Raw genomic sequence first — 16891 nt, forward strand, 5'->3', positions numbered from 1 at the left:
AGCTCTACATTTTCAATTTATCGTGCCCAGCGTCCCCGTGTTTGATTACACAACACCATTTCTGCCAAAGCTGATGTCTCAAGAGTTATTTCTTAGAAGGTAAATAAATCATAACGGAAGTATACCAAAACCTGAACAAAGGTTCATAGGTGTACAATGCCTTGCACAAGTGTTCTTATGTCTTGAGCTTTTCCAGACATTAACACGCTGGAACGACATAATCCTATGTGTTTCATTGCATTTGATAACATGTGACAGACCAACAGAAAGTAGTGCATAGCTGTGAAGTGGAAGGTAAAGGATACATGGTCATTATTGTTGTTTTTACAAACAGGACTCCTAAACGTCTATTGTGCGTGGATATTCAGCTGCATTGAAGCGATAGCTTGTAGAACCACCTTTTGCAGCAATTACAGTTGCAACATGTCTCTACCAGCTTTTCACATCTAGAGACTAGAATTTCTGTTAATTACTCTTTGCAAAATAGCTCAAGCTCAGCTGGACTAAAATGAGGACTTTTCGAGTCTTGGCACAGAGTAAGTAAAAGAAAAAACTAAGTACCGTGAATAAAATGTTCTTGAAATTCGTGTATTTGTCATTGATTTGAGCAAGTACATAATCTTATCTGCCAATGGAATATGATTGTTGCCCTTAAAGTAGGAGCAACTCATCTCTATATCTTCTTTCAAGTGCAGTATATCTATTCATCTTATTTTAGGGGTAAAATAATCATTCCATTGGCAGATAAGATTATTTACCTGCTCAAATCAAGGACAAATACATTAATTTCAAGAAAAGTTTACTTAGCTTTTATTCCCTTTTTGTAGTGCATGTCTTGACTTAAACTGGACCATTTTAAAACACATAAATATGTATTGACCTAACCATTCCTCTCATTGGCTCATTGTGCTGCTGGAACAGGACTTTGAGCCTAGTTTCAAGACTTAACAGATCTGCCCTGCATATAATAATAATAATAATAATAATAATAATAATAATAATAATAATAATAATAATAATAATAATAATAATAATAATAATCTTTATTTGTCTTTGGATTTACTCCAACAAATCTTGTCCTCTGCACTTAGCCCATCCTTTAGGGCGCAGTGGGCTGCCATTGTGCAGCGCACAGGAGCATTCTTGAGCTAAGGGTCTTTGCTCAGGGAACCAGGTTGGCAGTTTGTGGGAATCGAACCCAGAACCTCTGGGACAAAAGCACAATGCTCTAATCCACCACTCCCCATAAAAGTTTAAGTTACTCTAACTTTCCTATGACATATGCCATAGCTGGGAATCAAACACAGGTCAACTCCTAAGAAGGCAGCTATGCTCACCACCATACCACCTCCACCACCACCATGGCTGCATCCCTGGTAGCATCCGCGCCCTGCTGACGAGGAGTCTGCACAAAGCATGGTTCTACCACCAACATGTTTCCCCAGAGAGGATGGGGTCTTGAGGGTGCTATACCGTGTTGCTGCTTACGTAGTCCACCTGTCCACGCAGATGGGCGTCATTTAACCGTCACATGATTTCATTTATTTGCCCTGGGTTTCATTTGGGGGTATCAGAGTAAAGGGGTGAAAGTCGAGATGTTCTAATTTTTAGATTTTCAAATGTATAAAAGGAACAAAAAAAAATCAAGACCATGTCTCAATCACCTTCCGCTTCACTACTTTGTGCTAAATCAGAATAAAACAATGTTTCCTGAGGCTTTAATGTTAAAAAAATAAAAGGTGTAACGGTCAATGGGGAATGAATACTTTTTGAAGGCCCTGCACTCATCACTTACAAGTGCACTCACTGACACGTTTAAGCCCTGATCACTGGACCTTATGCTGCTCTTTGCAGCACAACATGTCTGATGACAGAGGCCAGACACCGAGGTCAAAGATCAGAGAGTCGGGCCTAATGTCACTTTGCTGTTGTAATCCAAGGAGGCACGCATGCATGCATGCATGCAGCGGTCGACGAAGACGAACATTCTACGCAACGGAGGGAAAAAGCAAGACAAGAAATATAAAAAGCACGTATGAAAGCAACTTGCATATGAACCTATAAAGCAGATTGCGGCAATACATGTCACTGAGCTCAAATATCAGGCCCACGAACTGGACGACAACAGGCCGTTCTTTCTCAACTCGTCCACACACACGCACACACACCTCGAACGAATCGAGGCCAACAAAAGGAGTATAACTGGTCGGCAGCGCCTTCGTTATTTCGGTGTTGGCGCCACGCAGGACAGTCAGGCACAGGGCTTGAATAAGCAGCAGAGTATTACACACTGTACAGTTTACAGTCACCGCTTATACATAGCAGCATACCCCACCGCTGAGGTGTTGTCACTGATACCGACCAGGCTACAAGCTTATAAATGGCAAGAAGGGCAGCTCCCTCCAGACTCCCAGATGTCGGTGAAGGGGGAGAATGGTGCTCTGCATGTTCTGTTGAATGCATTTTTTATATATATAATTTATCTTGTTTTCCACCCCAATCTTAAGGTGACAGGAAACCATAAATCTGGCAGCGATGTTTCTAAATAAACCGATGACTATGACTTTGATTTTCTTCTCGGTGACTATTATAACTGATTCAATCTGCAAATGTTGCATCTAAGCTCATTGAGAAATTATTGTGGGCTGCAACCAGCAGATCATCACCAGCAGCACTAAAGGATTTGTGACGCTTGACAATTACCTTACACTTAGGTAAAATGTGGGTGTAAAACCGGTCTTGTTTTTGGAGTGACATAGCAAAAGTTGAAAAAAAATAATGTCCATCGAAAACCGAGGCTGGAGCCCGTGCAGAATAAACTTTTAAAATGTCTATTAACGACATGTTCTGGTCTGTAAAAGCAGGAAATACGCACTTCAGATTCGCTCCGCCTGGGTTTCCAGACGCAGCGGGGGTTTTAGCCGAGGCTTTATTCCAAGTGGTGCCGCCGAAATATAACTCACCCGCTCTGAAGGTCAGACAGAACGCGTCAGGTTGAAGAAAAAAAAAGTGCGCGTCCGCTTCCCTGTGCCCAGATACCAGACCCGCCAGCGGCTGTCAAACGGGAACGGCAAAATAAAAGTCCGAAACCAAACGGAGACAAGCTAGAAAAGTTGAGCGGTTCTAGGTTTCTCAGGGTTTCCACATTCTGGGAGCAGACAGCTGCTCGCACTTCGGTTTCCTAAATTGTTTTCGTTTTGACGGTCGAGATGTTGTCACAACTCAGAGCGTCTGCGGTCACCTGTGCCACCACCAATGGCAAACCGCTAACGGGATTATGGGTAATGTAGTTGTTGCTCATCCTCCGCTGTTCTTAGACTTTTCGGATGATGACGTGTGCCCCATTGGTGTTCCAAATACTTGAAAGGTGTTTTTATTCACTTGATCTGATCATTAGATGAAGCCTAATAATAATAATAATAATAATAATAATAATAATAATAATAATAATAATAATAATAATAATAATAATAATAATTTTGCAACAGGAAATGAGCATGCTAATCTTTATGTTGGCTCTTTATCCAGATAATCTATGCTCTCTACCCTATTCCAGAAGTACTCATACTTCCTGACTTGTTCCCTACCTTGTCTCGTTACAACCACTAACTTTATCATATTTGATCTAAATTGATGTTTTGGCAGTGAAACAACCTATCTGTAGTTCATTATCATTTGTACCACCTTTTTACCTTCTCAAACTTTTCTGTGGCATTAAAGAACAAATGTCACCTAACAATAGGGGCACTGAGAGCCTGCACGCAGGATGCTTAAATAATTTGCTAACACTTATTGCACTCCAGGCGGTCTATTGCAATATGCACACTGCAATCTGTGATATTGCAGTGATGATGACTTTGTGATATATTGCGCAGCCCTAGGTTAGAGGAGACATTTTTCAGTTTATGCCAAAAAACTACGATCACACATGACCCTGAACACATCATTACCAACAGTGAAACATGGTGGTATCAAGCTGTGGGAGCGCATTTTGTTTTAAAGCAAGGACAGGAAATCGGGTCAGAGTTGATGAGATGTTGGACGGAAAGAAATACCGGAGGCCTATCCAGTGACACCACAACCCAAGACATACAGCCTGAGCTACAATGGTTTAGATCAAATCCTTTTCATATGCTAGAAAGGCCCAGGCAAATAAAAATCTGTGCAAAACCAGGAAACTGATGCTATCAGATGCTCTCATCCAATCTCACTGAGTTGCTTGAGCTATTTTGCAAATGACAGAAATCTCTAAAAACCTCTCATGTAACTGCAGTTAAATGTTTCACTCAGGAGACCTGAATACAGATGCAATTTACTTTTTTAATATCTTTTTTTTCTCTGAAATTAAAAGCATTATTTGTCTTTGTGCATTTCACATACAATACATAGAAGTGTGTGGTTGTAAATCAACAAAATATTAAATAGTTAAAAGGTTATGGACAGTTTTACAAGGTAATGTTTTTAAACACTTTCATTCGTCGGTTGTTTTTAAGTCTAAATGTTTGGCCTACCTTTTAGAGAAAGTAGGTTGTTTAGGACAGTTTTTGAAATGCTATTGTTAGATCCAGAAAGATGAGGGTATTAGTCCTACCCTCATTGTATTTATAACAAAACATGTTTAAGGTTGACAGCAAAAATAAACAGATGGAATAACAGCTTCAGGTGAAAAGAACAGGTTTAACACACGTCTTCAAGTCATAATGAAATGTTTAAGTTGTTTGTTTTTGCAGGTAAAAACCGGTATGTTTGTAATCCATGAACATCGCTGCAGAATTCCTACTTTGTTATTATTTACCAGGCCTTTACTGCAGCTGTTTTCTAACAATGAAGTGCTTTGAGACTTTATTCTGCTTCCAAGAAGTAAAAGTTTCTATTATACAAAAAAAAACCTACATTAACCCTGTGGGATTTGTTGACCTGCATTACAAATTAATGAAATTGAATGCAGGTGGTTACACAGTGCTAGTAAAAATTAAAGAAAAGCGGTGAAAACACAACACATTGCAATAAAAAAATAAATTATGCTGGATATACATACTGATAGGGAATGGGCAATGTGATAGGAACAAAAAGATGCCACATTAATTGACAAAAACTAAAATTCTCAAATGAAAAACAGTTGCAGAGGGCTAGTCCAGCTTGCTGAAATTTCATTGCAGCAGCTCCAAAGGGTTCTCGGTAGTTTGTCTGGCCTCAGTGTGTGTGTGTGTGTGTGTGTGTGTGTGTGTGTGTGTGTGTGTGTGTGTGTGTGTGTGTGTGTGTGTGTGTGTGTGTGTGTGTGTGTATGCATCCCTGACAACATTGGGGACTTTGACGAGGGCATCACCGAGCTCCTGGAGATTCTGAGGTGCACAACCTCTGTAGGGTGCGGGTATCGCCTCAATGGTGACACTGACTCTGGCCAAATGCAAAACAACTGAAAAGCAGTCAAAAAAGGAGGAGGGGGTTTTTGGGGGTTGTCTCATTTTTACCCCTTCAGTGCACCTGTGGCGTTAAGAACGAAACAGCCGACACGGATTACCAACCCCCCTCTACTACTGAACCAACCAGATCAATATTTCTGAAGTTTAACTGACTTGATATTATACTCTGAATAAAAAGTCTTCCTTTAACTTTTTGAACCAGTATATTTCAAAAATTTCCATCTGGATGCCCTCTGTTCACGTCAATGAGCATATTTGTCTGCTTATATAAAAAAACAAAAACAGATGATCAGTTCAAAGCCTTCTGCATGCATTCCTTTAGTCTGGAAAATATAGCTGTAGATGAATGTAACTCAATGACCAGCTCTCATTTTTAATTTAGGCTTTAAATATATTTTACAAACACAAGTACAACTAAAAACAGCTAATGTGACAAAAAAGTTACATATTTGTGTCACTTATTTCAGAAAGTGAAATTCATATATATTCATTACACATATAGTGACATATTTCAAGCCTTTATTATAGTTTTGATCATTATGGCCTACAGATTTTGTCAGATCAAAAGTTTTTTTTTAAAGAGAAACGTCAGGCTTCTTAAAAGTATGTTAATTTCTATGCACTCGTATTTGGTTGAGCCTCCTTTTGCATGAATAACAGCATCATAGCGGCGTGGCATGGTGACAATCAGCATGTAGTTCTGCTGAGGTGTTCAGGAAGCCCAGCTTACTGTGACAGCAGCCTTCAGCTCAGCTGCCTCTTGACAGCTCTCTGTAGATTCTCGTTGGGGTTCAGGTCAGGCCAGTTTGCTGACCAAATAAAGCCAAGTAACACCACGCTCAAGAACCGGTTTTTGGTAACATTGGCAGTGTGGGCAGGTGGAAAATTAAATCAGCATCTCCATAAAGCTTGTCAGCAGAAGAATGCATGAAGTGCACCGTGGACCTCAGAAAACACAGTGGACCAACACCAGCAGATTCGACATGACAGCCCAAAAGATCAAAGAAACTGGACTTCAAGCAATTTGGATTTTGTGCCGCTCCACTCTTCCAGACTCTAGAACCTTGATTTACAAATGAAATGCAAAATAGGACTTTAGACCACGGAGCAGATTAGGCCTAGGAGACTAGGCCTAGGCCTAGATTAGGAGACGTTAGCAGCGTCTTACCTGGGCAAATGCCCAGGTAAGACGCTGCTAACGTCTCCAGTTCATTAATGGCTTGACACAAAGAATGCAACGTTTGTAGCCATGTGTAGGATTAGTCTGTGCTTAGAGGTTCTTCATCCACTAACAGTAACTTTTTCTACTATTTCTGAAACTCCTCAAATTCTCACAATCCTCTCAAGGCTGTGGCTATCACTGTTGCTGGTGCACCTTTACCTACCATACTTTTTCCTTCCACTCAATTTTCTATGACTATCTTCTTGGAGACAGCACTCTGGACAACCAGCTTCTTTAGCAAAGACCTTTTGTGGCTTACCCTCCTTCTGGAGAGAGTCAGTGACTGTCTTCTGGACACCTGTCAAGTCAGCAGTCTCGCCCATAATCGTGTAAGCCATAATGTGGCCATTGCTCAACATTTACACCTAGAAATGCTTTATTTAAATCAGTGTTTTGTAATTTTCTAATTTCCTGAGACACTGAATATTGGCCTTTCAGTGTCTCTAAACCATGATCATCAAAATTACAAGACAGGACTGAAATTCTTTACTGTATCTGTACTGAATTTACAAGTTTTACTTTCTGAAATGAGTGACAAACTTTTAGTCAGATCTATTTGTATATTCTTCTGGATTGTTTTGTCTTTGTACTAGTTCTGGACATGATTTACACCTAGTGTAAATACAATTGTATTTTAATTAAGTCAGGTGACAGAAAAAAAGAAAATTTGACCATATGAATATATATTGAGCTTTTATAATTGTTTCCTGTTGGTAAAAGTAATTCTGGTATTTTCTGATTTTATGCCTGAATGGTTTGCATCATCACTTAAATCTCCAAGTAATTTTTTCATCTCTCTTTATTTCTTACGTAGGTAATGTACCAGCTAAAAAGTACCTTTTTGCCGGAGTTTTACTTTGAGTCTTTATTAAGTCTTAGTCCAGATCAGACCATGTGCTCCTTAATGTAAATCACTGTTGCCGGGTTTGTTGTGAGCAGCCTCAGAGCCAGTTTCAGTTTCACCGAGAACTCATCGAACCGCATGTGTACCTGCACAGTGGAAATCTGATATGCACTGAAACATGTCGAGCACAAGCTCTGGACATCTGTTACACAAAAAAGCATGCTGCAGAGTGACATATTTCTGTTGGTATATAACAAACTGGTGGTCTCCTGTGATCAAAAAGTCAGATCCCAATTTATTTAACACATAACAGGTTTTTTTTTTTTTATATTATTTGTTATGAAGAAATTTACTCTTGGAAAATGTATATCATACACACTACTGCAGCATGTAAAATGGCATAAGAGTAAAGTCTGAACAGCTCGACTAACCTGAAAAGCTTAATAGTTTAAATATTAATCACATGTAATACCAAAAGTGACCAAAAGAGGGAGGCACAAATAACATTTTAATTGTACTTGAGTTGTCAATCTTCATGAGTTTCTGTGGGGAAAGCAACATGTGGGGGTTGTGACAGTTACAAAAGATGGAGGGACGAGTTAAAGCTCCATCCACTTGAATATTTTCTTTTTAAAAACGCCAGCAGCCATTCCTTTACGGTTCATTTTCATCACAGACACAAGAGTGGAGAAGATTGAATGAGCAGTAGTTTTATTGAAGTAGTATCAAAACCCCTTTCATTTGATACACCTAAACTCCAATTTCACATAAACAGTTACTAGCCTAAAACATCCAGTTGTCCTTTGGTAAGTGCTAAAACATCCAACAAGAATTTCAATAGCACAAGTTGAATTGCGGTTGAATTATTGACTCTTCTTTGACATGCAAAAAAAAATATTATTGGAAGTCTTAAAAATGGTTAAACCAATGAAAATATTAGCATTGTCCCCATCATCAAGTATAATTGATCCAAATAGTCAACCCAAAGGCAGAATAACGCTGCCTATGGCAGTGAATGCAGTAATGCGCAGCAAAAGAACAAAGCTGTCAGTAAACAATTAAAAAGACAACCCGTCAGATCAGAGGATGATGTCTGAAGGAAGCGGTCTTTTTGGCCCCTTTCTTGTAAAGTGATCACAGATGAACATTGTTAGAAGGGTTTCCCATTAAAAGTAAACCAGAAAATAATGATATGCATCTGATCTAAAAGCAAACAAATGAGTGTCTCACTGGAAACCGGCATTAACGAAACTACTGGAACAATGGGACAATATACTGCCCTGTTAATCTAATATTTCACCCAGAATGAATCATTTGGAAACATTTAATTGAAACCCTGCGTAACTGAGTCTGTTTAATGGTCAACAGCGGCCGATTCCACCAAATAAGTATTTCTCTTCTCCATGTGGCTGCAGATGAAATATTGACAGATTTTCATCAAGTCAGTGCTTCCTTTTTAAATGTTTTAATCAAAAAGTCTCATTGATTGTTATTCGTCTTGGTTTTTTTTATGGTAATTTTGGGATCAACAGTAGGACTTCCTGGTTTGCTGGGGGGGCAACAGTCTTATGTGTAGGGTAAGGAAGGGTACAGTGGATGCCACCAGTCCATGAGCTTCACGCTGTGCACGGGATCCAAGACCACCTGCGTCCCGCCGTGATCCCCTCTCTTCTTTCCCCGCTGAAGAGGCGAGTCCTGGAACATCAGACGAACGCGGTGGTGACGCATGTCTGTGCTCACATTGATTGTGAACTGTTAACAAAATAAGAAGATCGGATTAGGGCATTGGCTACGGAGGGGAAAAACTGGTGGTTAAGATACATTTTTGAATTAGTTTGAGAATAATTAATTCTCATCTCCAGCTCAGAAACTTGCGTTCACCAATAAAGAATAAAGGGCTTCAAGGTCAAGTCCAAATTGTCATCAAGCCGTTATATTTGCCCTTCAGATAGACAAAGGTTTCACATTATCAATGTTACCAAGATGAATTTTAATATTGAATTAGTCCTTTTAGTAATAAACAAATTGATGCAGTTTGCACTACGGATGTCCCGATCTGATATAAATAAGGCCGATATCGGTAAAAAAAACAACTTGTTTAGGATTATATCGGCCTGCATCTAAAATCTTTGATATAAGGAAATTTAGCATTCCGCTCCGTTGTCGAATCCGCTCCTGGATTTACATCCAGCAGAGCTAGTATCCCACACGGGCGACCCCATGTGATCACAACAACAGCTAACTAGGGAACTCTACGGAACTGAAGTAGGAGCAATGTCGGCAGTGCAGCTGTAATTTTTCTTAAAGTCCGAAAAAGATGTTACAGCTGAATTCAGAACTTATCATGCTTAAGTTTGTCGTGGTGGCATATAAACAAGGGAAGACTCAGCACATTATGCTGCATGTGGAGATAGAGCAGTAGGGGTATGGGTCTCTTCTTAAAGAACTTGGATCGGTATCAGGAACAAATCCTGTCAGGACATCCCTGAATGATCATTTAGCTATCAAGGTAGGATATACTTGTCTTAAAGAAGAAGCAGCAGCAGGTAGCTTGCTGAAAATTAAAGCCACTTGCCGAGGTAAGAGTCATGCCCATGACTACAGGGATGAAGATGTAGTTGAGCGTGGTGACCTGAAGCACGCAGCAGTCAGAGTCTGGATTCATGTGAACATCTTCATATTGTCTGGGCAGGTGCAAAGACTTGCCGCAACAATTCTTAATGCGTCCCTGCAGGAATGGAGATGAACAGAGACGGACTCAGATAGCTCGCTATCACAGCAGGGGTCACAACAAACAAAACTATTCATTTGAAAAAACTGCCACCTTTACACACACACACACACACACACAAAGTAATTTAAAAAGGGAAAAAAAGGGGGACAGGGTGTTACCTGCTTTTTAAATTTAAAGTTGAACTCCCACAATACTTCTGGTCGGGTCCCTGACACCTTTTTGACCCAGAAGAGTAAACACTACAACAAAAGATAATAGGGCTTTAAAAAGCACATATTTATAAGGTCAAATGTTAGCCAAGGAAACAATTTTCCATCTTCCTTCTGTGTAAACCACAAATATTTATTTCAAACCCTAATCCTTTTCTAATATAGGCTTTGTTAAAGCTTTTATAAAAAATAATAAAAAAAAACAGACAAGAAACAAGTCACAAAGATTGATGTACCTTGGAGTTGAGCAACGTTGTGGGCGTGGATTCTGGCAGTGCAGGAATTTTTGAAACACGCAAGCTAAATGGCTCGTACAAATGGAAAAGGGAGCGAATCACACAGGCCCGCAGGCAGCGCATCCTATCTATGGAGGCAGGCTGGAGACGAAACGGCAGATCAACTTCAATCCTGTAGTGCCTTTAAGAAAACAGACGGCAAGTGGGAGGTTAAAAATAAAAGAAATAAAAGTTAAACACAAACCTAACAGTGGTGACAATTTTGTTTGTCGTTTTATTGTTGCACTACTTCAATTTGCCCATCAAAGATAACAGATGTAGGGGCTGGCTGCCTGGTCAGAGCAGAATGGATCCGTTCATTTCAATAATCGCCGACTAAAATTACAGGTTTTTATTGATGGAAAGTAGCACGTGTAATGACAAAACCAAAAAATAAATTTGAAAATAAGGTAGTGATTTCCCGGGCCCTGGTAAAGCTGTCCGCCGGCCTGCTTATTGGGCCTGAAAGGGTGACATAACAACCACACTGCATGGAGGAATGTCTGGGCATCAGGAAATGAGCTTCGTTCACACCGCCTTCATCCACAACGCTCTTTGTTTTCTGTTCTCTTGTTTTTCAAAAGTTAAAAACACAATGCAAACATGCTGTGTCATTAACTGTCACAGTCATTCACACAAGCGCTTTGGGGAAAAAGAATGATGAATTGAGAATTTTCAGTTTTCCAACATGGAATCAAAGCCAAGGGGCTCAGACTCTGGACAGCATCCGTGACACGACCAAACCTCCCTCTTGATGCCATATCCCGATACATGTGTGCGTTTGCACCATTTTCAGGCTGGTACGGTTGAATCAAAGGTTTTTCTGCTGTTTTACACAGCACGGCTAGCATACAATGTAAAAGTAAAGACCTTTTTGTGAAAATTCCCTGCTTCAAGCCCTTAAATATTTCCAGCATAAATGCAGAGTGTGTGCCTGGACGAAAATTATTTTAAACAAATCAGTCCTGCAGCCACCAGAATGGAGAAGGACCATTGTGAGGTGACGGTATGTTGTTTACATACCTCTGAAATGACGAGTTTTCTGTTTAAAAGAAAGAATTTAGAGATGCTGGACCCACCTTAAGTTGCTTTAAGCCTTTAAAGACGTAACATTTCTGAATTCACCGCTGGTATGAAAACTTACTCCATTAACGAGAAAGCAAGATCTGCTTCTGAGAATGGTGGTGGGCGGCGGCAGCAGGTCATGTAAATCCTTTGTTCAGTTATGATCATATGGATCAACACCACCGATCCTAGAGATTTTTTTTTTAGATAGATAATCTTTGGAACAGGGTCTTGTCTGGGTACAGTCCATTGCCAATCGCTTTAATACGGTCCATTTTCAAGCACTTTGCATCTGTCTCAATGCACTGCAACCAATTCAGTGACATAAACTAAAGCCGTTGCCTTGGAAACTGCCAACCGCATCCCACAATGCATTGTAAAATCACGTGCCCTTTTGCGTTCCATTGGTTCTGCACTAAACACAATAATTAAAATGCAGTGATGTTGTTAGTTTTTTTTTGGTTTTATGAAAAATAACCCCATTATTCTTCCCACCACGGTTTAGAAAACTGCATCATCATTGACTTGAAATGTTTATTATTGTGACCGTCTTATTTCGAACATCTCACTGATGCTCAAATGTACGGTGCACTTACTAATTGGAAAAAGATCAGCATTTTCAGTTTCCCGTCTGGAAACCTCTTCTCGATTAATCTCTACAAAAAAAAGTATTTTTTAAGATGACCAAGGAGCCCTGAACTAATCACCTTCTGTAGAGTCTGGTCCAAAAAGCTGCGGTGCAAGTCACTGTCCACGCATTCCTGCAGATCAAAGCAAATCTGCACACATCCTCGGGTCGAATGTAGGAGGAAAGCACCAGCCAGATGTCTACTGGATAGTCCTCCCCATCGCTGCTCTCACTGCTTTCTGGGAAAAACAAGAAAAAGTGAACAAACTTGAAATAAATGACATTTCACAATGGCTCAAGGCAGAGCAAACGTTGAAACCAGTACCTTTCTTTCTCTTGTTTTTCTTCTTGCGGACCTCTTTCAGTTCACTCTCCCCTTCGTCGTCCTCGGGGTCAGGGTCATCACTGCTGCCCACAGCGTCGGCTCTGACGCTCCCTGCGGACGAGAGGACCTCCTCCACCGCGCCCTGCGAGGCTTCCAACCCGCACAGCAATTTCACTGAGACAAAGGATTTAGAAGAAACAAAATACAACAATAAGGCGTTGCTGTCATTCGGGACACGGTACTCTGCGCGGCAGTCAACCTCTACCTTCTTTTTCAATCGCATTTGCGACGGCTTTCTTCACTCTACCCGACTTCACGACGGCTGGGTCGGCATTGGCAAAATCAGCAACTGTGACTGAAATAAACCGGGAAGAAAAAAGGTCTTAAACGAGACAAGACTAGGATAAACAACTTTTAAACACGGACTAAATGTTTAGCTTCTCGTCTATTATACAAAGTAGAACTTGGTTTCATGGAGCTGGGGTGCCAGCACCAACTACAAGGCTCTGTTGACAGGTTTGAAAGCTTAGCCTCCTCCATGCTAGGCTACCTGACTCCGAGCAAACGTCCCCGGCCTTAAACTTCAGCCGTTTTCGGTTCCCTTTCTTGGGCATGTCGATACCAGCGATATAGAAACGACTAACAGAGCTGCGAGTCCTCCCATGGCTCTATGGCAAGCCGAGTTAAGGAGAAAGAGAGAAAAACAACAGAAGAATTAAAAACTGTTCCGCCAGGGTCTTCAGCCATCATGGAATGACGTCACGCCACAAGACCCGCGAGAGCGAAGGCTACTCTCGCGTCTTCTTCTCCCTCCTCGACGTGACATGTTTTCAGTAGCAATACTGCCATCCTCTGGGGACAGCTGAGAGAGTTTGTGGCTCAGCCACACCTAGGTGCCTTTAAATGCTCTTCAACATGTCAGTTCATACAATTAGGGTAAAGTTTGGTCCCGTTTAATCAAACTTATTTATATTTTTAGGGTGCGTGCGCGCATATGTTGTATATGGCTGTTTTATTTTGACGTATGCATATGACGTATGTCTAAACTCTCTATCAGCAAAAATAACACAAAATTTATCAAAATTTAATGGACTTGCTTGTATATCCGTTTACATGTCCTCTTTCTTATTCCCTGTGATGTTAATCTGATCTCTAGCTTTCTTGTTGTTCCTTTTCTCCGCTACATCACGCAGCGGAATCAGAACATATTCAGAATCAGCTTCAATGGCTAAATTGCTTATTACAACAAAGAATCTTCCTCCTGTTCAGCTTTGCTCTCAATGAAGACATTTTGGTACAAATAAAAAAAGGAAATAAAAATGTATTTCTCGTAAATATGTATGCATGCATGTTTCTACAGAAAAGGACAGTCACAATGTGGCATGTAAGTAAGTAATTTGTATCGATAAGTAAGTAATTTGCATCGATAAGTAAGTAATTTGTATCGATAGATACAAATTGAAAAAGACAAGATACAGGTCGTAATTAGGACTACATTTAGAATTGGCTCAAATCTGATATAAAAAATGAAATATCGACAAAAATGCATTGACAGTTGTTTTAAAGTGTCTGCCCTGGTCACTTGACTTGACAGGGCCACATTTGCCTGCATTGTGAACTTATTCTATTCATTCAAATGCATTCACGGGTATTCTTTTTTCTTTTCTTTTTTTTTTTTTTTTTTTGCAACCCAACATATTGATTCCACCTTGAAGATAACCTCAACCTTAAAACAACATTTTCAGCAGCCCTGATCGATAGATTTGAAGATTAGCCCTTAAGGAAAACTCCAAACAATTGATTGCTTAAACCCAAAATAAGAACATACTGCGCCTTGCAAAAGGCACAGTACGTTCATACGCCTTCTTTTATACATTTTGTCATATAAAGTGTGGCATGCATTTGCCCTCACCCTCCTTGAACTATTACTTTGTAGAACCACCTTTTTCACCGCTGTACAGCTGCAAGTCTTCTGCGGTGAAGTATAAATCAGATTTGCACATGTGAAGGATTCCCCCCCCCCCCCCCCACGGTTATTTTCTGTTAATTTGCTCAATCTTAGGACGCCATAAACAGAGTTGGTGAAAAGCAATTTTAAATTGTTGCCAGAATCAAGAACAATTTATCTCTACATTTTCCCATGTAGGCCAGATTTGTGGACAGAACAAATGAGAGTCTTCCTGTCAACAGACTCTCCCACCTCCTGAAGATAAATGTATACCCTACTTTCCATATTTTTTCAGTGAAAAATTTTTAAAAATGATCTATTTCCTCCAGCTTCACAGTTATTAACTGCATTGTGCTGGTCTATGGAATGAAAACCCAATAAAATACATTGAAATGCATGGCTGTAATGTGAAAAAAAACATCAAAAGCTCCCATACTTTTGTGAGGCACTTTACATATAATAGTGTTAGTCTATAAATGGTGGGGTTAATTTGACAAAGTAGATAGCGTAGCAAAAGACAAAAAGTTGTTTGCTCAAAACAGTCACTAGATACTATTTTTATCGACCTTAAGAGTAACTACAGCAACGTTTGCATTGCTATGGTTACTGCAATCTGTCGAATAATCGTTAAAGAAATGAACTAAATTTATCATGGAGGGAAGAAGACAGAGCAGGAGGAGTTGTAGTTGGAATCCACTGCTGTCAATGCACAAATAAACACAGAAAGGGGACCCAAGAAAACGAAAGGGGCCCGATGTGTTGCCAAGATTACACAGAACTTACCAATAAAAGTTTGGATAAAGATCTACCAGAATTTAGCCTTGAAATGTGCCCTAAAAAGTAATTATTGCTTTGTGATAATTATTTGTCTTGTATTTTTCTGAAATGGTTTCGACACCTATCCAGGAGTCTGTCAATTCTAATGGCTCGCCCTTCAAGTGCAACGTGTGTGTAATGGATAGATACATCCTTTTATTTTGAAACGTTTAAAAATGGTGAAAATGTTCTTCCATTTTTTCTCTTTTCTTTTTCTTCTGTTTTGACTGTATTGTGTATAATGAAGTCAGCTGATTCAACATTAGTTAAAAAGGTTCAAATAAAGATTGGCTAATATAAGCATTGCTTCAGCCTATTCCTTTTTGGTTGGAATGATCGTCTTATACATACACATACACACACAGACACACACATATACACACACATAACTTATATATATATATATATATATATATATATATATATATATATATATATATATATATATATATATATATATATATATATCATCTTGATCTAAATATATCAATGAAATAAATTATTCACCCTTGTTGGTTGTGTTCTGCTTAGTGACAATATACTTTTCCAGTCTATATGTTTTCTCCCAGCGGACCTCTTCAGTCAATCTTACCAGCCGATCTGTTAGTGATCATTTGCCTGTTCTGGTATTTAAACACCTCACTTCTTCCCATTCATTGCCAGATCTCTTGTTATCTTCAGCATTGCTTTCTCCATGTTCCAGCAGGTTTTTTTACTCCCCAACTATGTTTGATTCTAGTTTTTGCCACTCATCTCCTGGATATATATATATATATATATATATATATATATATATATATATATATATATATATACATTTGAATCCTGCTTGCCTCTTCCACATTTTGTGTCCATGGTACAACAAAAATCCTTTTTATTAGTATATTTGAGTGTCTATTTAATGGTGTATTTAGTCCCTTTTTTCTACCCCAGTGTTTCTGTTGTGTTTCACTTTGAGGCTTTTGTTTCAAGTATTATATGTAAGAGATTATTTTTGGACATAAGCTGCTGGGTCCCATTAACAGCTGGAACCTATTAGTTTAATCACACTCCTTTTTCTGTTTTCAGGGTAACAGTATTTACATATTGTTGGATCAGTGAGCATAAAAACAACATTAGATGTGGAAAAATTAGCAGCAGAGATGTATTTTATACATATATCTGGACAAGTACATAAATTACCAATAAACTGGGGAGATGGGTTTTGTGGTCTGTTGAAGCTGGTATATGTGGAAAATATACATTTACATTTATAAAGGTAACAAAAAAAAAAACATAATGGCCTGCAGGAAGGCCAATAATGTAGAAAATAGAAAACTAGAGGCAATGATAACTAAATTAGCAACCACAAACCCAACAAGTTGCAGGGTAATAGTTATAGTAACTACAGTTTGGAGTCCTG

At 39.4% G+C, this 16891-nt stretch overlaps 2 protein-coding genes across 5 annotated transcripts in view; both read right to left on the reverse strand.

Moving 5' to 3' along the window:
• The window catches only part of tfeb (transcription factor EB), a 44917-nt gene extending 41677 nt beyond the window's left edge, over positions 1–3240 (reverse strand). For 2 of the 4 annotated variants that reach the window (XM_012874919.3, XM_021322737.2), the window contains exon 1: positions 2964–3240. The gene's annotated coding sequence lies outside the window, so the exon portion shown is untranslated. Of the gene's footprint in view, positions 1–2875; positions 2898–2963 lie in introns of those variants that run through there. The other 2 variants (XM_036152036.1, XM_036152035.1) reach the window with 2 other exon arrangements.
• Positions 3241–8178: 4938 nt separating this feature from the next.
• tmem183a (transmembrane protein 183A) lies at positions 8179–13500 on the reverse strand. The gene is made up of 8 exons (XM_012874915.3): positions 13276–13500; positions 12991–13080; positions 12726–12899; positions 12480–12639; positions 10669–10849; positions 10382–10462; positions 10065–10217; positions 8179–9241 (listed from the first exon to the last, which is right to left on the reverse strand). Exons 1-8 carry the CDS (start codon positions 13337–13339, stop codon positions 9056–9058), a joined length of 1089 nt encoding a protein of 362 aa, XP_012730369.2. The 5' UTR covers positions 13340–13500; the 3' UTR covers positions 8179–9055.
• Positions 13501–16891: the final 3391 nt, after the last annotated feature.

Source organism: Fundulus heteroclitus, chromosome 20 (assembly GCF_011125445.2).
Source record: "Fundulus heteroclitus isolate FHET01 chromosome 20, MU-UCD_Fhet_4.1, whole genome shotgun sequence".
Classification (NCBI taxonomy): domain Eukaryota; kingdom Metazoa; phylum Chordata; class Actinopteri; order Cyprinodontiformes; family Fundulidae; genus Fundulus; species Fundulus heteroclitus.